The sequence below is a fragment of the Tympanuchus pallidicinctus genome, unplaced genomic scaffold (assembly GCF_026119805.1).
Source record: "Tympanuchus pallidicinctus isolate F22 unplaced genomic scaffold, pur_lepc_1.0 scaffold1, whole genome shotgun sequence".
Lineage (NCBI taxonomy): Eukaryota > Metazoa > Chordata > Aves > Galliformes > Phasianidae > Tympanuchus > Tympanuchus pallidicinctus.
In genome coordinates this window covers 52,352,375-52,379,190 of record NW_026294618.1, presented here as the reverse complement: position 1 = coordinate 52,379,190, position 26,816 = coordinate 52,352,375, and the positions used below count along the sequence as shown (strand labels likewise).

At 37.8% G+C, this 26,816-nt stretch overlaps 2 protein-coding genes across 11 annotated transcripts in view; one reads left to right on the top strand and one right to left on the bottom strand.

Annotated features, from left to right (window-relative positions):
* The window catches only part of SAMD3 (sterile alpha motif domain containing 3), a 33,172-nt gene extending 12,781 nt beyond the window's left edge, over nucleotides 1-20,391 (top strand). The window contains exons 4-9 of the mRNA XM_052671498.1: nucleotides 118-202; nucleotides 5,242-5,409; nucleotides 17,561-17,764; nucleotides 18,114-18,285; nucleotides 19,459-19,541; nucleotides 19,798-20,391. Coding sequence (XP_052527458.1) covers nucleotides 118-202; nucleotides 5,242-5,409; nucleotides 17,561-17,764; nucleotides 18,114-18,285; nucleotides 19,459-19,541; nucleotides 19,798-20,088 — 1,003 coding nt within the window. The 3' untranslated portion in view covers nucleotides 20,089-20,391. The remainder of the gene's footprint in view (nucleotides 1-117; nucleotides 203-5,241; nucleotides 5,410-17,560; nucleotides 17,765-18,113; nucleotides 18,286-19,458; nucleotides 19,542-19,797) is intronic.
* Nucleotides 20,392-21,976: 1,585 nt separating this feature from the next.
* Nucleotides 21,977-26,816, bottom strand: part of L3MBTL3 (L3MBTL histone methyl-lysine binding protein 3) — a 76,405-nt gene continuing 71,565 nt past the window's right edge. For 9 of the 10 annotated variants that reach the window (XM_052671317.1, XM_052671355.1, XM_052671343.1 and 6 more), the window contains 2 exons: nucleotides 26,057-26,119; nucleotides 21,977-23,830 (listed from right to left, as the gene is read on the bottom strand). In XM_052671317.1, the coding sequence (XP_052527277.1) occupies nucleotides 23,687-23,830; nucleotides 26,057-26,119 (207 nt within the window). In that variant the 3' untranslated portion in view covers nucleotides 21,977-23,686. The remainder of the gene's footprint in view (nucleotides 23,831-26,056; nucleotides 26,120-26,816) is intronic. The other variant, XM_052671307.1, reaches the window with a different exon arrangement.

The window sequence follows — 26,816 nt, the reverse complement described above, 5'->3', positions numbered from 1 at the left end:
ATAGTCTTAGAAATACTTTGGGAACATTTTGTCAGTTTAATATGCATCAGTATGGCCTTCAGACAGTGTCAAATATCATTTAGAGCACCAATTCCTTCTTTGACCTTGTTTCTACAGGTATCCAAACAGCCAGCAGTACAACATTGTTGTCGGGGCTTTGATGCAGGCATACCCTTTCCTGAATGAAGATGGGAGTGGCTTTGTAAGTATTGTAAACAGTAATCTATTGTTAAAATATTGAAATAACTCTTCCTTTTTTTTTTTTTCTTTTCTTCCTAGCATAATCTATCACAAGAAAATAACACTTCAGAGCAAATCAATATCAATTCCTTGTATACTGGATTAATTCAGAGCTGTAAGCTTCACTTTGACATGCCTGCCAAATCACATTCTTATTTCATTACGTTAATCAAAGGTTAATCCAACTATGTGCCACTTCTCAAAGCTACCCTGAGATAATTTCAGGGACGCAAAAAACAGTCCCTGGATCCCTCATTGCAAACTGTGTACAGTTTTTTTTTTTTTTCTGATTTGAATTCCTTCAAAGGGTACATTTGAGTAGTGGTGATTTTGTTTTTCTTTTTTAAAATTAAAAAGAAGCCAAGTCTTTAAAAATGAAATAAAATTTTAAAAATCCAATAAAACAGAAACAAACCTTTCTGTATGCTGACAGATGATTTACCCTCTTGCAAAGTGTTACAATCATATGAATGTTAGATATGCACTGACATAATGTTTGAGTTTTAGGTTTGTCAGGAATCTAGGCACAGATTAAAAAAAAATAAAAATAGAAAGCTTTTAAACACTGCTTGGGATTTCTGATCTGTAACTGAAAGCAATGGAAGAAGAAAACTCAAATTTGAACCACATTTTTTCCCATTCCCTTGTGACTTGAAAATACGTCTATGGTCTCCAAGGACAGCATTCACCTTCTGACTTCTCATCATTGCTTTGCAATGTAATACTTTCATAACTTCTTTTAAAATCTTGTGAGACTCAGAGAAGAATGTTAACTTTCAACATGCAGACATACAACATGCATAGTTGCTGCAGAAAGCAAATGATTTTGAGAATTTAAAAAGCAGATGATTTTCAAAATTAAAAAAAAAAAAAGTGATGGTTAGATGGTGGATATTCAAGGTCTGGATTCAGCCTCATCTGTAAAATGAGAGCGATGAAAGAAAAAAACAGCTCATGGAAGGGAGAAATGCAACAGAAGAATGAGCCTCAGATCAGTGTATCTTCATCCAGAAGATCTCTCTGCATGTCTCAGTGGGAGACCACTGCCCAGTTCTGGGCAATGTCATGGCTCTGTTGGGCTGCATGGAGTGCACATCTGGGCTCTTCCAAAGAATTTTTTATAGCCTTAAAAATCTTAAAATAGAAATTCTTAGGATGGGCTCTCAGAGGAGTTTCATTACAAGAAAAGAATAGAACATGAAAACTCTTTTGGATTCGTCCATGGCAAGCATGTGTGTATGTTTGTGCCTTGGGTGCGCAGTGGCAGTTGTGCTTTGATGGAGAAAAAGAAAATTTCATCCTTTGAGAGATCTCAATCTCTTTGAGAGAACAGTTTTTTTTGCTTCTGATCAAGAATACAACATCAAAGTGTAAAGAGCTTGATTCAATGGAAAACTTCATATTGGGAGTGTTACAACTCCTGTTAAACATTCATGGAAATGAAATAGCTCAGGAATTTGAACAGAGGAAAGATCTGCAATGGAGCAACAAATCAAAAATTGCCTAAATTCTAGTGAATAGAACTACATTTTTGTAACATAAACAAATGTTGTCATAAAGCATTAAGATTTTTTCTCCATAAAACTGGATGCAATTTGTTTTCATCTCCAAACTATTTTAAGTAATGTAAACGTTGTGGTATGCATAATGTAGAAATTGAGTAATATTATTAACCTCATTCCATTGCAAAGAGACAGGTTTTAGTAAAAGGCTTAATGTTTCAAGTTTTATTTGTAGATTATTTATGATTCTATTTTCTTGGTTATGATTTTCCATGAGAATTTGCAGTAGGGAAAAATATTTTTCTGTGCTATGGTTAATATAACTGGGTAAGTTTTGAAATAAGGTTACTGATAACTTAGCTATGTGCTATAGATTTAAGGCTATTCACCTCAGAAGAGGGAATTACTTAGGATTTCTGATAAATCTTTCATAACATTAAAAAAATAAATAAGAGAAAAAACTCACTTAAAAGGTCTGGAGCAGTTGAAATGAAACCAATTTCTCCATCCCCTTGTCAGATTGGCTTTTGGAAATAAGTGTTTTAAAGTGATTACTGAAAGAGTTTTTCCCGTAATAAAGAATAGTGTTACTCCAAATTAACACACTGACATTTAAATATAAATAAATAAATATTTATCTCAATTTCATCATGAGATAAATTATTAGGCTTTTGATCTATGATGTAACAAAAGCATTATTTTCAAGTAATTACAGGAAAAATAGGCTTTAATATAAAATGTCCATTTCATAGTCACAGCAGTCAGAAGATTACTGGGGTGATAGTTTCTGACTACCTGCAGGGCATTATTATGTTTTATTCCTCCTAATTCTGGAGTATACAATAAACTGTTTGGAAGGAGTCACTGACTATTTCATGTTGAAAATGGTACACTTATATTTGGAAGGAAGAGGGGGGGGTTAGTAAATGCTTAGTTCTGTATAAGCCACTCCTGGAGTTCAGCAGTGCTCTGATCCCAGTGATACCCAGGATCACACTGTTGACATGCTTGATTATGCAACTGCTGCATGCAAAATGATTATTCTCTAGTAAATTACTGCTTTTAATCTGCGTGTAATCTGTTCTCTCCCATGGCAGATACACACAAACTAATCCTTGTACTACTTTATAAGCATGGTAAATGTTCCTGTTGCTATTTTTTTTTTTTTCAGTATTCATAGAAAATAAAATAATTGGCTCAAAAATGCAAACAAAACAAAACCATCCTTTTTAGAAGATATGCTACCTGTTATGTAAACCACATAAATGTATGTCGTAGCAGTCTTGTTCATGAAAGAGGTATGTAAGAAGGGAGCTGGATGAGATCATGAGAATCCTGTTACAGAAACAGATTTAGTTAAAACTCTTAACTTATTTGAGGACGGGCTAAAACAACGGAATGTTTTGAGCTTTGTGAGATATATAAAGCTGTGCATAGGTATCAGTATATTCATCCATGTGAAAGAATAAGCTAAAATATCTCCTAGCTAAATGAGGGCTTTCAAAAGGAAACAAACCGAATCTCCACAAAGAATGTTTAAATGTCAGTTGTTAATATAGTCTGAGATGGTCATCTTTTAAAGTATTTTACCAGAGAAATGTTACATGAGGTTTGATTTTAGCCTTGACAATAAAGATTTTTACAAGTAAATTGTGCTGGGCATGCAACACACTAGGGTATCTGCATCAAACTGTAGATGTATAAGGTCAGAATTAGAAAGGGTGTTAAGGAACATTAGTGGTTCAGGCAGACGAAGTGGGATTTCCAAGGCAAGTGGTCGCCTTGGTTTTGAGAACAGTACTGGGACATAATAAAACTGATGCTGTAAATGCACACGATGAGAAGTCTGTGCTCTTCTTCTCATTACTAAGTGAGGCCAGAATCCTAAGTCAGACCTTTACACACTAGAAACACAGATGGGTTTGTTTGCTTTCCAGTTCTCAGAAGCTTTAGCACAGCTGCCAAAGAGAGGACACTTCTGTGAGGGCTGCAGGTGGTGGCAGAAAGTGCCCCCCTGGGAGGATGCATCAGTCTTACTCTGTGCCATAAAAGCTGAGGGAAATGCCACAAGGCCCAGAGCCTGTGCATGAGCTGCTGATGAGACTTCTCACCATTAGTGTATCTGTTGCTTTTAAGAAAAGAACCTATTATCAACTGGCACCCTTGGGAGGTGGGAGCAGCAGAAGAAAGGCAAGGTCACACTACTGCCTAAGAGATACCCTCCCAGTCACCCCATGGGTGAGAAAGGCTGGCATGTCAGATTCCTGCTGCAAAAGTACAGTACTGCTTAGCGCAAACTTGAGTTCAGTAGAAGTACAGTCGACCTTAAGGACACATTTTTGGAAGGGAGCTTGGAATAATTCTTATGTGTATATTGGTTTTTAGCATCAGTGAGTACAGGCTCAACTTGGATTCCATTTTAGAAAATGAAATAACTATCTGAATCTCTTTTGTCACATCTTGTTACTTGTTTTGTTTGTTTCTTATGACTAGTGAAAATTCTTCAATAACTAAAATAATCAGCTGTTTTGTCAGATCTTCAAAAGCATTTTCACTTCTTGAAATTGCAGACTTTGCCTGCAGAAATGCATAATAGCCTTTGCTTAGTGGCCTCCTTGAGTGACTGCAGTTGCTGTTATGTTCTGCTGTGAGGCACCCAGCTGGGGACAGGTGGGCTGCTGTCTTACTATAATGTCATGGATATTGCTGTCCACCCAGCTCTCAGAAGTAGCGTGCACCCTGGTTTTTCTTTTCCCAAATGAAAAAGACAAAATGTCACAGAAGAAGGAAGCAAATTAGTTCTATCTTTGGCTGCTGAGTGGGGAAGTGCCTTTAAGCTGCAATTTATACCCTCAGAGGCATCTCATAAGCACTAGGACCTGCTTAACTGACCCTCTTCCACAGCAGTAAGTCCAGTTTAATAGCATGTTTGATCCACTGCAACTGCTGGCTCCCTGCAAAAGGGAAATTCTTGCTCAATTTTTCTGCTTTCTGGTATTAGATCTCATACTCATAGAGCTTCGCAACCAGCCAGGTACTGTTTGAGGCAAAATATTAGGTTTCTGGGGCATCAGTGAACTGATCTGACTTACCACATAGTTTAATTACCTGATGTCATAGAGATAATATCCAAAAGTAAGAGCTAGAAAAGGAAACAATATATGGTTTTGCTGATAGCCCTGGTGATCTTGTCTATATCTAACTCTACCCTTAGATTCATTGACTGGGGTACCTGGGGAACTGTAGGTGCCATTAGGCCTTTTGATTAGCAGTCATTGAGGCAGATCATCACATTGTGCACAGGTTGTGCATCCCTCTGTGCTGAAGCCACCACTATGCTAATGCCAAAATATGAGCCTTCTCATCATATTTCTGTTTAGTGGCAAACTATTAAAAAAAATAATAAAATTAGAGTAAAACTAAGTAACTTGCATTAGGAATGGAGCAAATCCTTGCAAGATACTGGTGATGACAGATTTTTGTTTATTTTATTGTGCAGTTGGTATGGAAACGGGCACTTAAAGATCGTTTCAAATATGTGCGGAGAGCCATCGAAGATGATGAGCAAGTTTTGAAGAACAAATGCAAGTTTGGCCATAGGAAAGGACAGAGCAGGAAATCTTCATCTGCTGAAAACAAACCCAATGATGTCAAAGCACAGAAAGTGGTAAGATTCTGTGATCTCATCCTGTTGACATTTTCCTCAAAGTTTCTTCTGTAGCCAGATTTTGGACTTATTTTTTTTTTCCTGGAGAATTGAGCATCAATAGTAGTGCTGAACCCAACATTTAATTCTTTGTACATTTGATATCATTTATAGACGTCTCAGTTGGACAAAAAATTCTTCTATTTTTAATGCAGTGTTCCCATTCTGCCTTAGGTTATACATCTCCAGTTACAGTGAAAAATAGAGGTTTACATCTAAGAGCTGAAATCTGTAAAAATAAGAATGCAAAGTGATGTTTAAGAAGGCATGAAATGGCCATACTCTACTACCATGTCACACTTTGTTATATACTATTTGAATTAATGCATAACATACTTACGGATGCTTACGAATGTATGCATGCAGATGCAGTATTTCCCTTTAGTTAGAGAACTTACAAAGAGCTGTTAATGCCCAGTAAGTGAACCACACTAATTATCCCGTACACTTTCATACATTCCAGTTATGCTTTGGCAACACACCTCAAATTCCTTTCAGTGTTACAATTAAAATATGGTAAAACTTAATTACAAGAATATGATAAAGAAGTTTTCAGTTAATCAGTTTATGTATGTCCATACTGCTAACTCTTTACCCTTTTAACTCTTTACCAGGCATATATCTGTCTTTGGGGAAGCAAGAGTGGTTTGCCTGACCCATTTTTGCATAAGTTACACCTTTAGCTGTAGTTTTCTACCTAAAAAGCACATATATTTATTAGAGGCTTCAGTGATTTCTGGATATCTCCTCCTAAGTAATGAACACATCTTCTTCCTGCCTGCTTTAGTTGGAACATTTGCAGTTTATGAAACAAGAAACAAAATTTGGGTGCGAAATAATAAACAGCCTTGCATGTGGTAAAAGAGAAGCAATAGGCTTTCACATGTGCATCAAGTCAGCCTTAATTTATCTTGGAAAGAAAGGGCAAGTCTAGGTCTTTATCACATCAGTTACTTGAGAAGGCTCTGCTGCTACCCCATGGGAATGAATGCATGCTCAACTTCTATCTCCTATACATGAGGTGTAATCACAGTGTGCCATACCTACACTGTAAGCTGGGAATGCTGTCACCTTTGATTGTGCTGCCCAAGACCATCACTGGTCACTCTTGGCTTGTTCTAGAAGTTGAAGAAGGAAGCACATTCCCAGACATTTCCTGCTGGCTGAAGATTTGTAAAAGAGTAAGGGTGAAACTAGAGGGTGCCGGTATGCTGACCTATCCCTGAACATTTTCCCCCATATCCTAAACAACAGGGAGGTATAAAAGAAAAAATTAACACTTGTTAGGCTTAGGAACTAATCCTGAAAGGGATTCATGCCTTAGTTTTAAATGTGTTTCTAAGTAGAAAAAAATAACTTGGGCTCTTAGAGCCAGATATTTGTTATTACAAAAGGTAAAAGTGCACACCTGAACAAGATGGTTTTTTAGCATTCTTTCAAACAAATGCATTTCCTATATTTAGCAAAATATAGAACAGTAACTTCCTGCTTATCTTTGGCAATAACTATTTTGTGATAAATTTAAAATGCTAAACAGAATATCATAGCCTCAGAAAATAAATATTTGGTGTAGAAGGCAATACCACAAGCAAAAGATTCAAATTAAGTCAGCCCCCCTGCCTTCATCCCTTTTACAAGCCTGGAGGAATAGGTTGGTGAGCCCATCACGATTATTCAAGGGTGGGAAGTGAATTCCAGGTTAAGGAGACTTTTGGAGAATGATCAGTAGAAGATTTCTAACCACTTTGCATCCGCGCTTTCCCCTAGATAGGCAGAATAGGACACTTGGGGCATTATAGGTCAAACGCAGTGGGGAAGCAGTGCAGGTGAAAGTGCACATCTGTTCCCAATGGATAACATAGCCACCAGTCACACAGCTCACTTCTATTCAGAAACTAAAGCTCCATATAGTCACAAGGTGCAATTCCATTGAATGCTTGTATAACCTTGAACTGTTAATGGTATGAATGTGATGAAAAGACTCTTTACCCCTGAGGTATTCCTTAGCACAGGTGGTATTTACTTTTACATAAGGAAAAAGACAAAAGAAAAAAGAGAAAAGAAAAAAGAAAAAAGAAAAAAGAAAAAAGAAAAAAGAAAAAAGAAAAAAGAAAAAAGAAAAAAAAAGTTTGCTACTCTTGTTAAAGACTAAAGTCTTTGACTGCTCTTCCAATCTCACCAAGCAAATAATAAACAGAATAAACAAACAATTAAAAATTGCTTGCTAGTGATGTTTTGGGAGCCACAGATGATCTCTATCTCTTTGCTTGCTCAAGCCCTGTCACCCACCAGCAGGCATTCCTCCTCCAAACACAACAGGATTGTTACTTGGCCTCCTATTTCGTTAGGGTATTTCTTCCAGATGCAGCACCCAGCTTTATTTTCAAGACTCTAAAATGTGCTACTTCTTAGAAAGCACTATATTCAATGATATGAAAGAGTATATTCCCTTTAGTATCTTTAGTATATTCCTAGCTAGAATCAGAAGAAAAATTTTGAGCAAGTGCAGTGTTGAGGGCCATATAATCATGATGAATACACAAAAAGTCATGCTGGATTTACCTGTCACTATAGCTCTGATGGAAGTTTCACTCAGAATGATGCTCCCTAAAAATAGTCATCAGGCTGAATGAGTCTCTGTTGGAAAGAATCTTAAAATGGAACCTGACGCAAAACACCTCCAGCCAAATGTAACAGGAGGAGCCTTGGACTTGGAGGGACTCGAACAGAGAGGAGATCACAATCCCTCTTTTAAGGCCTACAATTTCTTAAGTCTCTGGAAAACTGCTGGTGTGCTCAGCTGGGCTTCTCTGAAACAGTTGTAAAAGATGTAAATTTGGTGTTAGGTGTGAAAAGGAGAAATAAGCACTGATGAGGCGTTGAGATAGGAGTAGATAATTGCAGATACTTCACAGTTACACTCAGCAGAACTGGGAATAAACATACCGAAAATCATTTATAAAAAGGCATCAGCAGGCCACCTCCTTTTTGTGTTTATGGGATAGAGATGAAATATTTTGACAAGTACTTAAAATGGGAAAAGTGGAAGGATTCTGCAGGAACTTAAGCTCATGCATTTGGACATCAGTCAATATTATTCATGTACAGGAAAGATAAGCAGCAATGTTGAAAGTGGTGAATATGCAAAAATTCTATGGCAGGAGGATCAGATGAAAACTGGAGAAGATGCTTCGGGCCCAGACAGCACCCCAGATGGAAGCTGAGACTTGATACCATATGTGATTGTTTTGACACTATTGTGCAATACAAGAACAATGAAGGTGGTGATAACGTTCTTGCCCTAAGACTGAGACTTCCCATTCACTGATGAGACTTCAGAGAAAGCTTCCTTCGGAGAAAATGGATGGGCTCCTATCTTTAAATAGAAGGAGGGTTGCAGAAAAGCAATGTGATGGGCTTTCTGACTTTGGTCGAAATCTGTGGGTGGCCAGAGCTAAATTAAATGATGAAGCCTGGAAGCTTTAACCTGCACAAAGAACCTGATTTAGGGAAGATGTAGAAAACAGTTTTTTTACAAGTCGGCATAGGGGAGCTGGTTATTGAAGGACATCAACCATTTAATGAGGTGAAACAGATGATCTCTGTTGTTTTTTTTGCTTAGGCTCTTAGTCTGTGTAAAAATATTGCCACTGTCAGATTGATAATGAAGCTGGGGAGCCTCTGGGGTGGTCTTAGGGCTGACTGCTGGGAGGCAAATGGTGAAGCTGAACCTTTTGTATTCCTCATGGTACTCCACTGGCTTCCCACTCATTGTGATCAGGAAACTGTCTTTTCTGATGAAAGAAGTAAACATGAACAAGTATTGCCAACTCTGAGCTGGAGTTTCTTTTATCTCAATACAACTTTAGATTTGAAGCCCTTGTAGACATTTTGTAGGAGTATGTTTGTCTTTGAGGTGATTAAAACAGACATCTTGTTCATCAATGAGATTATGCCACTGCAGGAACCGGAAACTTGAAACAAGGTTTCAAGGAATGCAGAGAGTGTTGGAATTGGCAGGAGATTCCAGGGTGCAGGTGGAAAGGGAGAAATGAAGGGGAGAAAAGCCATTAGAAAGTGAAAGAGGAAACCAAATTAATTAAACAAGTGCAAGATTTTCAAAGTTTTAACTTGATGTGCAGAAGATAGACAAACTCTTCTCTGAGCCATGTGGTTGAGGGATGCTGTTGGCAGCTACAGAATTAGGTTTCATCTATGCAGTGAATGTTGTACATTGGTGAAGCAGGAGTGACAGCCCATTTTCCTCTAAGATTAAAAATCTCAAAATCATGTGTTTCTACATACGCAAAGCCAAAGTGTGAAACTGAATTTACAAATGATCATTCAATGGTTGTACTGATGTAATGTGGCTTTTCTGCTAAAACTTTGATGTGTGCACATAGTGTGTGGCATTGCTTAGTTAATATTTTAAAGCACTCTGATAGTCAATTGAAAACCTTTGAGCACAAATTGCTAGTGCATACATTACGCCTCACCCTTTTTCATATCATTCAATATCTCCATTTTTTTGTGAGTTAATGTGAAGGAGTGAAGTATGGGCAGTTCCTTGACAGAGGATAACAGATTTCACACCATTTTGCTTTTGCTGTTCTGTAGTTTGCAAGTTAGAAAGCATTTGTGGTCAGAAATAAAGTGAATTATATGGCTTTGAAAGTTTGTAATTAATATTGGCATGCAAGTCTAGCTCTGAAAGTATATGCCTGGCTCAAGAGGGTAATTATGTATAATTAAAGCAGAGCTTGCTTTAATTAAATACAAGTCAGTTTGGATCCTTCAGTAGGCTACACATTCATTTTGCATGAGAGCAGTCTGCCCGTGCTGTTTCCCCAGTCTTTGTGTTCAGCTTTTGGACATGAAGGCTGCCATGACTGTGATGTTTTCTCAGTTCTCTCCCACTTTTTGGGGCAAGAAGGTGGACAATGAGCTGTGCATAATTTATTGCTTATGTTTCAAACTTGCAACAGAGTGGTCAGATTTTCTTTTTCACTTGATCATTCCTTTCCCAAATAAAAATAACTCAAAAGATATATTTGTATTAAACATCATTACAACGAACTTGAAAGTCACCACAGGGAAAAAAAAAAAAAAGCTGTTTCTTGCAATAGTGGAATTAAAAACTTTTCTATATACTGCTTTTATGAGATACAATGTGTCAGAATGTATTCCAAAAAGAATAGTAAAACTCAGTTTCCAGTACTTGAAGATCAAGACACAAGATTCAGATTATTACACAAGTAGCTAATTGTGAAAGCCATTTCTTATTCTGAAGAGGTTATGAAACCCATTTAGTAGAAAAGAATAGCACAGGCAAGGGTTGCACCACACTCCCAGTGAGCATGCACGTGTTGTATTCTTTGTTTAGGCAAAGAGAAACCACTGAAACTGCTACTGCCAGTCTGGTTTGCATCAGTAACTTGAGAATTGGTGCCAACTCTGATGGAAGTAGACTCAACAATCAAGAAATGTTAAGCAGTAGCAATACTATAAGCAATAACATAACTTGCAGTGGCACTGAGCAAGGAAATTAGGAATGCCTTTTCAAAGGAAATCTTATTATTAGTTGTTGGGAGCTGGTAAGATAACTGTAAACAGCAAAATGAAAGGCAATGTAACAGCTACACCAGTGTTACCACTGGTCACCAAAATGGTCCCAGTATCAAAGTACGATGTAAAAGAGGAGCTCCCACACTGGCATAATCAGTCTTGCCTGTGTGATTTTTTTATTACCATCTAACAGTTTCTGCCTTTTCCAGACAGCAGATTAGTGGAGACCCTCAAAGGAATATTCCCGAGCTGTCCCAGGTGAGACATCTGAATCTGTGGTCTGCAGTGAGTAAACCAGTCATGTCTACTGGTCCTATCTCAATTCACTCTCTAAAACCGAAGAGTTAGTGGGTTCTGTTGGCATCCTTTGTGAAAGAGATCTTGATCACTGTCATTAGCAACAGCTAGGCTACATTTACTATTCATGAACTGAGGATACTCTTGTGAGGAGCAAGAGATGCTTGCTGTTCTTGCTAGAGGACTTTTCATTGCTCTGTGATTAGTCACTCATTTTACTTTGGTGTTGACATTAATGACTTCTAGGATTTATGAAAATGGCTTTCAACAGTAACTGAAAGCTTTTATACCTTGGTAATGCACATCATACATAAAAATTCTTCCTTCCCTCAAAGAGAAGTAGCAAGTTCTCTACTCTGACTGGGACGCTCATAAAGTGCTACAGGGTACAACTTGGGGCTTTTAACAAGATCCTAATTGCTATTTTTACTAGTATTTCTGGCCATATCTTGTGGGAAAAAAAAAAGCACCAAGATTCATGAAATGGACAGCATGGAATTGAGGCTCTGTGTTTAAAAACCTATTTCCTACCAAACTACTACCTATCCTCATGGTTCAGAAAGTGTGACAGGTGAGGGATTTGGACCATAGTTGTTTAATGCATGTATGCTTCACTGTCTAAAGGTTAGCATCTTAACACAATCTGTTTGCGTGTGGTTCCAGTAAAGCTGTGGATATCCACTCTGGGAAGTGTGACTGTCAAAAGCCATCTGCAGCACAAGCAGAGTCCTGTGACCTGTGTGGATCCAGTGACTTTAGTCACAGATACTTGACATGGCAAGAAGTTAAGAGTGGTTGTGGGCATAAGCACTCAAGGATTTGTCCCCTATAACTGTCATTCTTCACTTATGAAATGCTTAAGAGTCTTTGTAGGGCCTCAGGCAAGGTCTAGGCTACACTGATGTAAAAGTGCTGGATATATCCTGCTTACCTCATTAACTTCCTTGCTGCACACTTTTGACCTCTTTTTCTATTCTATTCCACAATATTTCTCATCGGCTTGTTGGAAAAAAAAAAAAAAAAAAAAAAAGCTAAACAAAACAAAAACTTCATTTTTTAAAGGTATCAAAGTAAGTTCTCATGTTCCAGAAAGTTTTATTTTTTTTAAAATCCAACCTCTATTATTTAAAAATAAAGGAATTCCTTCCTATTATTCAGCAAGTATGTATACTGCCATTAAAACAATCCCATGCAGAAAAACATTAAATACCACCAACCAACACTCCTATTACCACTGCAATAGAAATCAATGTTACCAGTGACATGGCTGAAAATCAAGCCATAGGAAGGATTACTTATTTAATTAGACATTGAAAGAGGAGATCTTTAATGTAGATCTGTCTTCAGTCTATATAGGATTGCTTTTCCACAGAGCATTGAAATAACCAAAGGTTAAAGTTACCATCACAATTTTACTGGGATATTGCTGTACTGGATGAGCTTTCTTGCTTTGATGGATAAGGTAGAGAAGATTCTCCCAAAGTTAGAATGTGATAGGATGGAATCCCAGTTCAGTAGCCAACTCTCCAAACCCAGTTTGTTCCCATTCACACCCCAAATGTCGAAGCTAACTCAAAAAGACTTTACATCTCATTTGAAATTAGTGCAAAATAGGTTGCAAAATGTTGTCCCACTGAGGTGACTTCTTTTTTCCCCAAATAAATCCACCTCTCCGTTACCTTTCTACTTACCATAAAAATCAATCTGTTCACAAATTAAAAACTAAAAGAAAAAAATGAAAATATTCCGAGTCCTACATTTAGGTGTGACTGAGTTAATGTTCAGTTATTACACTTTTCCAGAAAAAAAAATTAGCAAATTAGAAAATAGGAACATTGTTTGAAAATTATGAAAGTTCAGTTATAAGGCAAGTTATGTACTGAACACATCTTGCTGCTAGCATGATAGTCTGTAAGTTTATATGTACATAAAAGACAAAATTTATCTTGCTGTTAGAATCCAATAAATCCTGAGGTTCAAAATTATTTGTATAAAATTCAAGTGATGTCATACTTTCCTGCTCAATTAACAGCCTTCGGATTGTATTTGAATGGAACCATGCTTAGAAATAATGAACGGTATACATTAGGACACTTTCTCCCTTCATATTTTCAGCTAGGCTGCCTGTGTAAACAACTACTCACCCATAAATATTTGAGTTTGCAGTTCTCTAATTCCATGCTGGTTCTGCTAAGGGCAGCCACTGCCATTATCCTTAATGTACCAGGGAGGTTCACTGCTCTATGCTGTTCCTGACCTATAAACATGCATGCTTGCACTTAATCAGTTGGAAATAGAAACATGCAATGATGCAGTAATTTTAGCCTCTCAATTACCACCTAATCTGTATTTCTGTAGCTTTGTATATTACAGTATAGTGTTTATATTGTGTGTATAATTCCACACTTGGAATGAAATTGTACAGAGACAAAATGAAACAAATTGCCTAGATACAGAAGGCATAGACTTGTCACTGTATGCAGAAGTAGGGCCCAAAATCATAGCAACCTTGGCGTCTAATGCCAACTCCAAAACATTTTCATTACAAGAAACATACTGCTCTCACCGCATGTTCTACTTCAGACTTATAATTAAGCATCCTTTATACAAACTTTGGCTTCTACTGCGCTTAAACAACCAAGAAATCTCTGAAATACTGAAGGCTACTAAAGACAGTAGAAAACTGTCCTTTTCTATCCAAATGGTACTAGTGCAGAGTTCGTAGGTTTCTGAAGTTCTGTTATTTGACTGATTGGTTAGATGTACTTCACAGCTGGGTATTTTTATCCATTATACAGATTACTAGTTTAAACAAGGTATATTTACAAGGTATAATGTAGGGCTTTCTTCAGCCTAGGAGTGCAGCTTAAAAAGATGAAAAGATTACAGGTGATGATTGCTCTAGGCAGGCAGAATACTGCAAGAAAATCACTTCTGATCATGTTCCCTGTAATGTAATGGATGATTTACACAGCAAAGTTTGGCTTGCCATCACTTTATTTTTCCTAGTGGGTAATGACAGCATTTCTTTCTTACACCGCTGCTCTATTTTTACAGGTACCTTTCCATTGCTGCTTACAAAAAGGTCATATGGAGTTGTCTAGCTAATTAATAATGTCATTAACCTAACTATTCTTCAGGACTTGGCCGATTACACACAAAGTCCCTCAGCTCTAGCTGCTTGCCTTGCCAAGGCAGATGGAGATATACTGGAACCAAGGTCTCAACTGGCTCACCATAGTGTTTGCTGCTGAGCACCAGAGTCCTAGAAGCAGCAGGACGTGTGCTAAGCACCAGGATTTATTCCGTTCTCCTCTCCCTGCAGCAGCTGCGGGGAGGCAGTCCAGTGCCTGAGGCCCAGCAGCTGAGCAGGCTTCTGCTCCTTGGGCAACAGTTGGAGCCAGAGATTCCAGAGTAAAAACTGTGACTGTCATTCTGCAGTCTGCAGGCACAGCAGTGTTCACAATATAAAGCCGTAAAAACAAAACAAACACAAAACAAACAAACAAAACAACAACAAAAACAACAAAAAAAGCCTTGTAAGAATCCTCAGAAGTGGAGATCACAGGAGATCACACTGCTAGGACCACTCTTCATAGGCAATGTCAGGGTGTGTCTTAAGGAGTCAGTAAAGTTACACAATAAGTCATTCAAATGAGCAGTAGCAAATTCCAAGGAGCAAACATTTTAGATGTGTTTAAGGATAAATCAGCTAAACTTCTAATTGTGATATACCAACTTGGAGGCAGCTAATCTGATGCCAGTTTCCAAAATTTTGGGAATGTGTTGACCAATAAACTATTTTTACTTGCCAAATTAACAAGATTGTAATGCAGAGCTGAAAGATGAATAACTTGCGAAAGAATCAGTGAAGTTTCTGTAAACAGAAGTCATGCTTCATAAAGGTATTAGTTCTCTGAAGTATTCAGCAAGCCCAAGGGCATCAGAAATTCAGCTGATATAGTTTACTTCAGAAGAGATTTCACCACATGCCTTTTGAATGCTCTTAAAAGATATAATCTGAGGGGATAAACAGAAGCTGAGCAGAAATAGTTTGGTTGTACTGTGGAAAAGATTGCTAATGCTTAGTTTATGCAGTTAAATACGTTTCTAAGTGTGGAAAAAGGAGAGTAGCTGGCTGACCACATTTGCTGATGCTACTAAAGGTATAAAGACAAAGGTTGTTTTTGAAGAATGGCAGAAGACTTCATGTTACTGAGTTAACAGGGCAGAAAAACAGCTTGTAAAATTCAATGCCAAGAGATGCACAATAAGGTACAAGGAGAAAACCCAGTTCTAATAACGTAGACAATCATGGCCTCTAAGCTTATTATTATCATTCACAAATGATATTTTTACATCATGCTGGAAAACATTTGACACAATGCTAAGCAGCTGTTTGAAGAAATACATTGAAAGCTCAGAGTTATTTAAGAAAGAAACAAAAGGGAATGCATTATTCTGCTGTACGCATCTGTGGTATCACAGTATCTCAACGAGTGTTTTAAGCTGTACTGTGCCTCTCTTGTAAAGACTTTAGTGAAATCAGACAAAACGCAAAGATAATAACAGGGGTTTTTGAAAGTATGGAACAACTATTGTACATGGAATGATTAAATAGCTTAGCACAATCTTGTCTGGAAAATAGATAACTGAGGACAGAATATGGTGTAGCTCTACAACTAGAGGTGAACAGTCTGACTTTTATCTTACTGAATCCTGTAAGATCATTAGAAGATGAAGGCATAGCTTTTGGCATCACAATAGTTAAACTGCCAAACACAATGCAGGGTGTTCCAGAAGGAACAATTTTGCCTGGGCAGGAAAAGTGTCTGGAAGAAATGGTGGAAGAAAAAATTTACTGGAGGCAATGAAATATAACAACATGATTGCTTGAAGTCCATGAGCTCCTCTTCTAATCCGTGACCTCTCTTCTCTGGCTCTGAGGAAGAGGACAGGAATGCCTGGTCTAATCAGTCACACACAGATACTACTGTTCAGTGAAGTCTTTTATGAGAGCAGACTGGGGTGATGTAACACTGGCCTAGCAAGGGCTGGGAGTACCTGTGGGTAATTAACTGTCCTGCAGTCAGGCTGTCTTCTTTGATAACATTGGTTATTGAAATTCATGGGCATATAATAGGAGGGAGACAATGTTTTACTGCTATATCTTGTACATGAAAATCTTGGAATTTCACATACACAGTTTAAAAAAGGATGTTAAAATGGAAAATTAAATTGCATACAGAGAGCTCTGCAAAGCAGTCTTGAATGTTGTATTTTTTTCAGCTCTATGTCTTAAATATTCTGGGAAATAAAACAAAGTGTCTCAACTTGCATTGGCTCTGGCCCACAGGCCACTACTGGCAAAGATGACAGCTGCATTAGTAATGATACATTTGGGAAAAGCTGGTTTAAGTGTAGCTTGAGAGTGGTAATGACACTTTCAAAGCATCTGTATGTTTCCTCAGCTTGCTTCAATGGGCAAATTCATTGCTTCCTATGGTAGAAATTAAGCCACAGGCTACAGCCACAGATGTACTGCTTTGGATAGCTACCCCTCTTATTTGTAATTACTGTTTGTGGAGTTACAGCAGAAACAATAATAATAATTTTGAGGAAAATCATTAATTAAATCTTCAAGTATGGAATAACATTGTCTGTCAAGCAATCCAAATAATGCTTTCCATTAAGAGATTTATTTCTCTTAATTCTTCTGGTTTCCTTCCTGGTAAATACTTTAATTGTATGAATATGGAAGCTTGTTGTCCTGCTTTTAATACCCGAATGAGTAAGAAGAAAATCCTATTTTTCTTGACAATACAGAGCTAATATTGCTAAAGAGTAACAGTGAGATACTGGATGATCATTATGGTCCTTTTCAACCCAGGCCATTCTATTATTATTAGAACTGCCTGTTAATTATACAAACAAACAAACAAACAAACAAACAAACAAACACAACCCACAATTAGGCAAACTAGGCACATGAATTTAATGCATATCCTCTAATGCATAATTTGAGCCTGGGAGACCTAGCTGGTAGCTCTGGAACCACATGAAGACAGATTCTATGTATACGACAGAGTGACAGTACAGTCAATTCACATAGCCAGTACTAAAGCTGCCCTCTAGATCCCTTCTGCTAAGCTTAACTACACACTGGTGTAGACTCCAGTGTGAACTGACAAGATATCCCACATCAGATGAAAGGTGATGTCTTACAATTCTGTCCTTGATTTGTTGCTAGGAAGAACCTGCTTATCTTGAAGGTGGTGCAATGTATGTACACATTAACTGGCTGAAGCAAGAATATATGAAAACTCTGAGAAACTGGAAAGAAGTGAATAATAAAATGAATGCAACAATACAAATACGAAGGAAGATGATCTGTGACAAGACACCTTTAAAAGACATTCTTAGACTATTTCCTTTCTTAAGATGCCCCTATCAGGTAACACTATACTTAATAATGGCATTGATCTATATTATAGATGTGACACAACTGTGGGTGTTCATGGATGTTTCTGCAGAAGTATTGATCAACATTGTTTTCTTTAACATTTTTTTGCATCAGTTCTGTGTTAACCATGCCACATGCAACAGCAGTGGGTTGTTAGAACTCCTTCGATGATACTTCATGTACTTCTTCCCTGTTTTGAAAAGAAATGAAGCCACGATATCATCCAACTTACAGTCTGTTTTTACTTATCTTACCCTGTCTTCAAAGCATGAACCTCATTTCTTGTTTTCAGTTTGGGCTTTAAGTATTGCAATAACTATTTTATTTTGTTTTATTTTAGCTTTTTAGGGAGTTCCAGATTCTCACACACATGGATGTTTATCAGAAAACAGTTAAGATTTTGGAGATTTATTCAGAAAGCATATTATCTTTATGTCTGGTGAAGAATAATCCGATTAACATTATGCTGCAGGAACATCTGAAACAGAACACAGAGGAAAACATTCTAAAATGTCAGTACAAATCTATGCTCTAAATATCTGTACTAGGTCTGGCTGGGATGGAATTAACCTTCTTCAGAGAAGTCAGTATGGTGCTGTGTTTTATATTGGTGACCAAAACAATGCTGAAAACACAATTTTTTAGCTGTTGCTGAGCAGTGTTTGCACAGCCTAAAGGTAGCTTGTTCCTCGTTCTTCTTCCCAGTGAGTAGAACTGGGGGATATGCAGAAGAGACTGGGGGCGGGGGACAACCAGGCAGATGGCCCAAACTAGCCAAAGAGATGTACCATGCCATGCAACATGCTCAGCAATAAAAAAAGGGTTTAAGGAGGTTAACATCTTTTCTTTAAGAATTCAGAAGAACACTTGTAAAAAAACACTTTTCCTTAGAAAGAGAAGGACTGTTTTTAAGCTGGAAGTGAAACAATGTAAGTACTTACTGATGCCTTTCAAATACCTGTCTCTTCAGGAGTAAATACACTTCAGGAGTGAAAGCACAAACTTGTGTAGCATAAAGTCTCTGAAAAGCAGGGATCTGAGTCACACACAGAGGTCTATTTAGTGTTTGGCTTGCTGGCTGTGAGAAGGGAGTAAGAAAACTGCTGCCACTCACCTTATTTCAATTAGAAAACTGAGGTGAGGTTAGTTCTGTATGGACAAAACATTTGAAGGAGTTACTCGTTAAATTTACTCCTCTTGAACAGCAGCTGTAGATCCTTACACTGGAACTAAAATCTTTGAGAAGTGCTTCTTGAGAGTGTCACTTGCTGTCCAAAAAGGCATAATTCAAATCAATTATAGAATAACCTGAGTTGGAAGGGTCACATAAGCAGTCCAACTTCTGGCTCCACACAGGACCACCCAAAAATCAGACCACATGATCAACAGCATTGTCCAGATGCTTCTTGAACTCTAGCAAGCTTGGTACCAGGACCACTAAAGGATAAGGAAGATATGCATTTCCCAATCGGAACCTTGAGTTTGTGATAGCTTTATGAGTTTGAATTGCCAGATGAGGTACCTAAACTTTTATTGTGGCACAAGCTATTCTTCAAAATGAACTGAGCAGCAGTTCCACTGCTGAGCTGTTAGTTATTTCATAAGCCACAATCTGTTTTTCCAGGATGATGCCACAGTGCCAGAATATTTTCATTTGTAATTCAGAAAATCCTTGTCTTTCACAGATATGAAGATGACTGCTGCATGTTTACTTCTACCAGATGTCTTTGGAGATGACTCCAGTCTGTTTGCTGCACTGAATGAGGAGGTAGGAGAAAGCACCAGAGCTGTGGTCTTGCTCCTATGAGCTGCCTGGGCATATCCCTCAGCCTCTTGGTGGCCCAGATTAGTTCCTGGAGAAGGATGACATTTTCCTTCCTTTTGGATGAAAGGCAAATGTTCGCAGAAATGCTGATTAAATTCAAAGCAGTGTTACTAGGCTTACTGAATTTTTTGATGCTACAACTTACAGTTCACCAAATGATGCTGTGATATCATTTGAAATATTCTTTTTCTTAATTTAGGTGAAAGTATTGACACCAGTGTTGGAAGTTAAAAATCCCTTCAATGTGAATTCATGCAGGTTTGCTCTGTACATAGAAAAACAAGAGGTAACCCAGCTCAGTGACTGCACCACAGCTCTGGCAGCACTGGTGGCTGCATTTCATGTGTTCAATATCCAGTGCCCAAGCAGAATCCAAAGGACGCTGAAATTCCTGGTGTCCCTGATCTTTGAGATGAACATCCCTCAAGCATTCCTCCCAGGTCAGGTAAAGAGAGAACTAGAGATGCCTAAACATCCCAGTGTTTGCTAGTGTACTCATCTCAGGAACATCTGGAATTTTGTCAAATCTCCTTGTTGTGAAGATAAATCAGTGCACTCGTTCTAGTGAAAGCATCTGTATATTTCTAACAGTTCTGTTCAACAATGTCTGCTTTTTAAAAATTGTACTGGCTACTTTTTAAAAAATCTAAAATTGTCTAGAGCAGTCTGGAAGCATTAGAGCAAATAAGATTTTCTAGTTTACTGCATGTGTTATGTATCAGTTTTCCACACAGAGCATTTTACAAATGAAGACAATATTTTTACCATCAGAATTAAAATATATACTCAGAAGTTAATGTGAGCACTTAATGTTCTGAATTTACACAAATTAAAGATTTGTTACCTCTCTCACTATATTATCTTCATGTGATTATTGAGAGTGCTTGAATGTATTTATTTTATAATACTGGGCTTAATTTACAATTTGGAGAATGATGAGTTTTCATGCTTTTTTTGATGCATTAAATGTTTTCTTTTTTCTTTTAACATAAATCCAAAGTTTGCTAAATAAGGATTCTGAGATCAGTTCTCAAAGTAGCAAGAATGACTTTCTGGGATGCTGTCATGTGCATGTGCAACAACAGCTTTTGTGCTGGAAACAAATGCCTCATTTTCTATCTGGGCTTTTTCCCCATAACAGATCAGCCTTCTCCACATGGTACATGTCCTGTCTGCCCACACAAAATGGAGCCCTTCTCTCTTCTTCCACGGTCTCCTTTTCTCCCTCCCATAGTCCTGTTAACTCCTTATGTGCCTTGCACATCTGAAAATCCTGATATAGTGAATGACTCTGGATAAGCTCACAGTGATGGACAATAGCAGCTGCCAGCAAGCTTGACCACTGCGTTAGTTGTATATACAGGATGGTAAACAGCTTTTTTTCAAAAAAAAAAAAAAAAAAAAAAAAAAAAAAAAAAAAAAAAAAAAGATAAAAACCAAACTGCACTGCATTCTGCTAAAGAGTTTCATTTCTCACTACTGTTAGAAGTGTTGATGTAGTCCAAGCAGTATCTGCATTCACCAGTATTCTGCACACTCAAACACGTGGCTTGGGAAGCTGCAGGCGTTTTCTTAAGTGCTGGTTGCTCAAGGGCGAGTCCAATTCAGAGACTACAGTGGAACAGTGCAGCATGAGGGCAGACTCTTGCAGAAAGAAGTCTGAGGATTTTCACTTGCCTCTCATGGAAACTGTGGGATATCCTTAGCTATGTAACTGCTGGGTCACCTCCAACACAATGTTGAAAACCACTGTGATTACCATTTCAAAGATCCACTGTGTTGGAGTAATTTTCATGTCCTACTGCTTTTGTTGGGTGTAGCCTTTGTAACAGAGTTTGCCCTGTTACCTCATCACATGTCATACAAAAGTGAAGAATGTAGTGAAGAATGTAGTGATTATGCTCTTGCTAAATAGAGAGAGCATCATTCAAATGAAGTTTTCTACATCTTGTAAAGAGAATTAACTAAACCATTTCATTAAACCACAGTATGCTATAAGTAGGTATATAAAAATTCAGGTAATTGCTAATGTTCATAAGTGATTACTGCAGAGCAGCAAAACACTGGTTCTCCGTGAAGGCTCCAGAGCTGGCACATGAGAGAAAAATACACACCGAAAGTGAGAGTTCAAGGAAGTGAACTACATGGAAGGAAAGAAAACTAAAGAATGTAACATTTTCTGTTCCACGTCAGCTGTGGTCAATGACAAAATTCAAGTTTATGGATCTAGGAAATGTTTTGGGTGAGATGAGCTGGCAGTAGCTGAGCTGCTCTTTCAGATGCATGAACACAATAAAATACAGTGAAGAACTGCTCCACACTCTGAAACATCCAGGTTAATTTGAGAATCCTGGGCATACACAAATGTAACAGACAGGTCCAATTCAGGTTTTATTTGTATTGTAGTACAATAAGAGTGCAATTTGACTGTACAAATATTGAACAAAATGTAAAAATATTATTTATGCAATGCTATGGAAGGAAATTAATAGAGCAATGCAACTTACTTCATACTGACCCTGTTTTACCTCATATTATGGCAGGTACCAGTCACCAGTGTGACCTGGAAGGGGCACAAAGGGTTCTTGAAATCTTAAGGAACTTCAGCCAAAGAACAGCCTAGCAAAATCTGTGGGAAGATTTAAAATTCTCAAAGTTCTGTGCAATGGAAACATTGTTCTTAACTACAGACTAAGCAACTGCCCACCTCAGTACTAAGAAGAGGGCTGCCAAAAGCTTGATCCAACTCTTCTCTCTCTTCTTGTAAAAGCAAAATTCTGGTATACTAGTAGCTAGGCTTTCTCCAGTGTAAAGTGCATCCGGTTTACATCTTACGTATATATACCAAGTGCAACAAATTTCCCTGACATAATAAGCCTCCAAGTACCTGCTAGTGGAATCTGCAGCCTTGCTAATGACCTGGTGAAACCCATGCCTTTTACCTAGTTCATGCCTATGCAGGATATGTGTTTAAGTAGCTTTTCCCTCCATGCTTTGGCTTTCCGGCTATGCTTCGTTTATAAATCAGATTTTTCAACTAAGAAGTGGTCGGTTAAATAATTCTTCCACCACTAAGAATACAAGCTTATGTTGCATATGAAGCCAGAGTAGCAGTCCTAGCTTTAGCACACTGTTTTTCTCCACTGTTTTGGTAAGTATACTGGAGACTAGCATGTGCAGACGTGAATAAATATATTCTCTTTTTTTGCTAATAGTCTTACCTCAAAATACATGTATTTTCCTTCATGTGTGGAAGGACTGTAAGCAGGCTCCCATGTAAAAGGCTGGGGTTCTATTGTGCAGCATAAATGAATGTCTTCTATGAAGTCAAACTTTATTTTTCAGTTGCAGCCTTCTCGATACTGATCTTTTGGTAAAATACATTAAAGATGCTGGTGGAAAAACTCACATAACATTTTTGTAATCGTGCAAAAGTAAAAACATTCAGTTATCAAAAAAGCATTATAATTTCAACCCCAACAAGGTTTGTTTTGTTACAAGCAAACAGACAGTTTTATAATCTGTAAAGTTATATGCTGTAGCATAAAGTGTCACATATGTAACATTAACTGTTTCATTTTCAAACTATGGCACAAATTTGCATTAGCCATAACAGTCTCATTTGGCTACCCATAGCCCAATTTTTTTGGCTATTTTTTTTTTATTTTGATGGTAAGAAATAATAGCTACCAAAAAGTAAAATGAGTACACGAAGCAGAATTCAGGAATTCTTAGAAAATATTAACGTTCCCTTATATAATACAGCATAAATAATCAATGAAGGTTTTTTCTTGGTGACCAGAGAGCATGAGAGATCCTAACCCTCCATGGAGAATTAGCTCCATTAGTTTGGTAAATCAGACTAGCTGACTTGGTTGTTAAAAAGTACCTTCTTAAAAGCATGAGCACTTCCCAGAAGGATTCAGATGTATACTGGCTCTAGGAGAATATGAATAGTCCACCAGTGCAGAACACACTTTTCTTCCTTTCTGAGAGTCCTTACTCAATAATTCTGGTGAGTCTTTGTGCTTTGAATAAAACATGAGCTCCAGTGGAGGAAGCTGGCTTGTACACGTTTTCCATTATCTTCAAAGTTCATTGTGTGAGTTTTTCTCTGCAGCTTTGAACATCAGAATGGAATTAAAGATTTTTAGGGCTGGTCCCAGTTTAATGCTCATTATTTTGACTATGTCTGATTGGGTCATTAGCAGAAATGCTTCTCCATCAATTTGCTTTAAAAGAAAAACACACAAAGCTATTAACAGGTCTGACAGTGAAGCAGTATAGATGTTTCAGAAAACATAAAGAGAAAATTACCCAACAATTTAAAAGAATGGTTGAATACAATTGCTTTCAAACTTCAGGATAGCCTTGCTATAATTTTTTTAGACAGATTAGCTGGTCCAAAAGAACAGGCTGATGATCCTTTTAGCTAGCCAGTGTTTATTTTCATACTGACAGTATTAAAATAAAAGCTACTAAAATGTAAAATAGGTCAATGAAGTAGAATTCAGCAGTAATGCAACACAGTAACTAATTTTGCCATTTTAGCTTTTCCTTGTTTGTATGCAAGCCTTCATAAGCAAGCCTCCAGATTTCACACCCAGCTAAAGAACTGGAATCCCTCTTCAGGCTACTTCTCTCTGTCCATTCAATAGGAAACTAAAATGAATGCCCCAAATGTAAACACGGGTTAGACTAGGTAAAACTGCCTCTGATACAAATGCAACTTTTGAAAAAACTTTATTTTTCTCGTGTTGTTTCTATTTTTTTAAATAAACATTACAAGTGAATATTCTCCTGTAAGCAAATCATTCTGTAACCAGGATTCTAAATCAGAACATGAAGAGCCAAAGCCCTCACATTCCAGAGCAAACTGGGGCAAATATTTATTGGTAAACTTCAGTATCTTTGGTATCTTCAGCAACTTTTCAGTGTAAGCAGGACAGCTAAGCCTAAAAGTCAATTGTGTTTAAACTGGGAGCACTGCTTAGATTTAGAGATACTGACTTGAGATAGAACTAGTGTAATTCATTTGCTGTGAGACCAGAACACGAGCTTTCTGAATCAGACAGGCTGTTAAGACAGAACACTGCAACACTGAAAGCTGAAAGGCACGGCAGTGAGAACAGCACCACATGTTTATCATGGTTACTGTCAACTCATTTTGTTTACAAAGTCAAACTGGATGGGTTTAAAACTAGGAGCATTGCAGTGTGGGGGTGCTCAGCTTTTTGCAACTTCATAACATAAGGATAGGAGTTCATCTCCACAGCAGAAGTCTGAACCAACACCTTCCACCTACTGAAAGACCTTCAGTTGTAAGTTTAATAGGGCATTCCAGAACGAGCATCTTTCATGCCTGTGTGTCAGTTAGAATTAGTAGATGGGGTATGACTTCTCTATGAACTGTACAGATACCAGCCAGTCCACTCTGGTTGGCATCACTGGCAGATAATGGTCCTGGAGAGACAAATGGAGTTTAACCCTTAGAGGGGGCAATCATTTTCTTAAACCTCTGAAAACAAAAGTATTTAGGATTTATCCATCTCTGTGGCACTTCCCATCTGTTGATTCAATCAGCAGTGTACCAGACGTTACTGATTTTTAAACTTCTTGGAAGGTCCTCCTAAGTGACACAAGATGAATTAGGCCTGCATAGCTGCATAGATAGATTTGCATAGATATCTGCATAGATACAATTGTAAAATGCCTAAAACCTAAACAAGAGCAAAATGCCCATGCAACTTGTCAGTCCTTAGATATGAAACTATAATTAAAATCTATATCACAGCCTGTAAACTTCTGTCACAGGAGAGGATTAGCAGAGCCATGCTCAGGAGGTGCATTTACTTTCTCAAGTTTAAGTACCACAGTTATTCTCCACTAGCAAGGTGGCTGACATGGGATATTACAGTATCACACTTTGCCCATTCATATGGCCTGGTGGACATAAGCACCTGAACTATTCACACTGTGATCAATTAGCCTTTTTGGAATGAAGAAGTACTACGAGTAACAAACCTCTGAGAGGAAATACAAAAGCCAATACAGATTATAAAGGCCTACTGTACTGAAAAGCCCTCGCACTTGCTAATGACAACTATGGTATAACTATCTCAGATTCCAGAAATTCACACCTGGCATGCTCACAAAGTAAGTACACACTCCTTTTAACCTAGTTAGAAGCATTCAAATCACATTCATAAACTGGCTATGTCAGGAGGAAGAGCTTCAAGATTAAGTGTGATCAGATAAGACCTGTTCGACCTAGCTAGCTTTATCTTCTTTCTTCTCACCCTACTAGCTGCAAAACAGCCCGACAGTCCATATACTTGCTTCTGATTTCAAACATAAAATTCATCCAAACACTTCTTATGTGTCTTTACTGATAAAATAAAATTAATCTTTCCATTAAGTGTTTTATTCTGTAATTTTTTCAAATAAAATGTACCCACCTCATCTTTAAATACCTTGCCATGCTCTTCACATCCTGGTAAACTCCGTATGAATTCAGAGACCTGCCACAAAGAATAAAATGACAGATTTAGTAAGGCTAGTGTTTTCTCAAAATAATCTTAAATGCTGACAAGCATTAAAGCAATGGTTTTTAGCTGTTTTTGCATCCTCAGTTTAAGTCTTCCACATTCTGTCAATGCATGGAATCACAGAGCTGTACATGTAAGGAGAGGGATTAGCAAGCTGGAGCACACATCACTGTTGTGCACAGGACATCTAAGACTGGAATACAGATACTCCCTTAAAATCACTCAGTTATTCTACCAGGAAGATCCAGAATTGTGAGTCTTCTCTTACTGGTTCTCTTTCCACAAACAAAATTAGCTAATGCCTTCTCTCTTCTCTCTTTACAGCAGAAGGATTAGCAAATCCTTGATCAAATTTCAATTTTCTTTTTTCTCTGGTTAGAGGAGATCCAACTGTTTCATCTGCAGAAAGTTGCTTCACTTACAGCCATCTCTGAAAATAAAGCAGGGACTAGACCTTCTCTGCCCAAGCATGACTACACACCTGAAGAGTGGCAGGGCTCTGACCATCAAAATACTATCACTCTTTGCACTACACTCTAACTTTCTAGAACAGTGTGTCATATCCAAACTATGTATAGGGAATAGTCCTCAGTCCAAGCTGACCAGTATACTCTTCCACAAAATGCTTGTGATGCTGCTAGATGTCATCAGTGTAGACCTCGAGCACCTG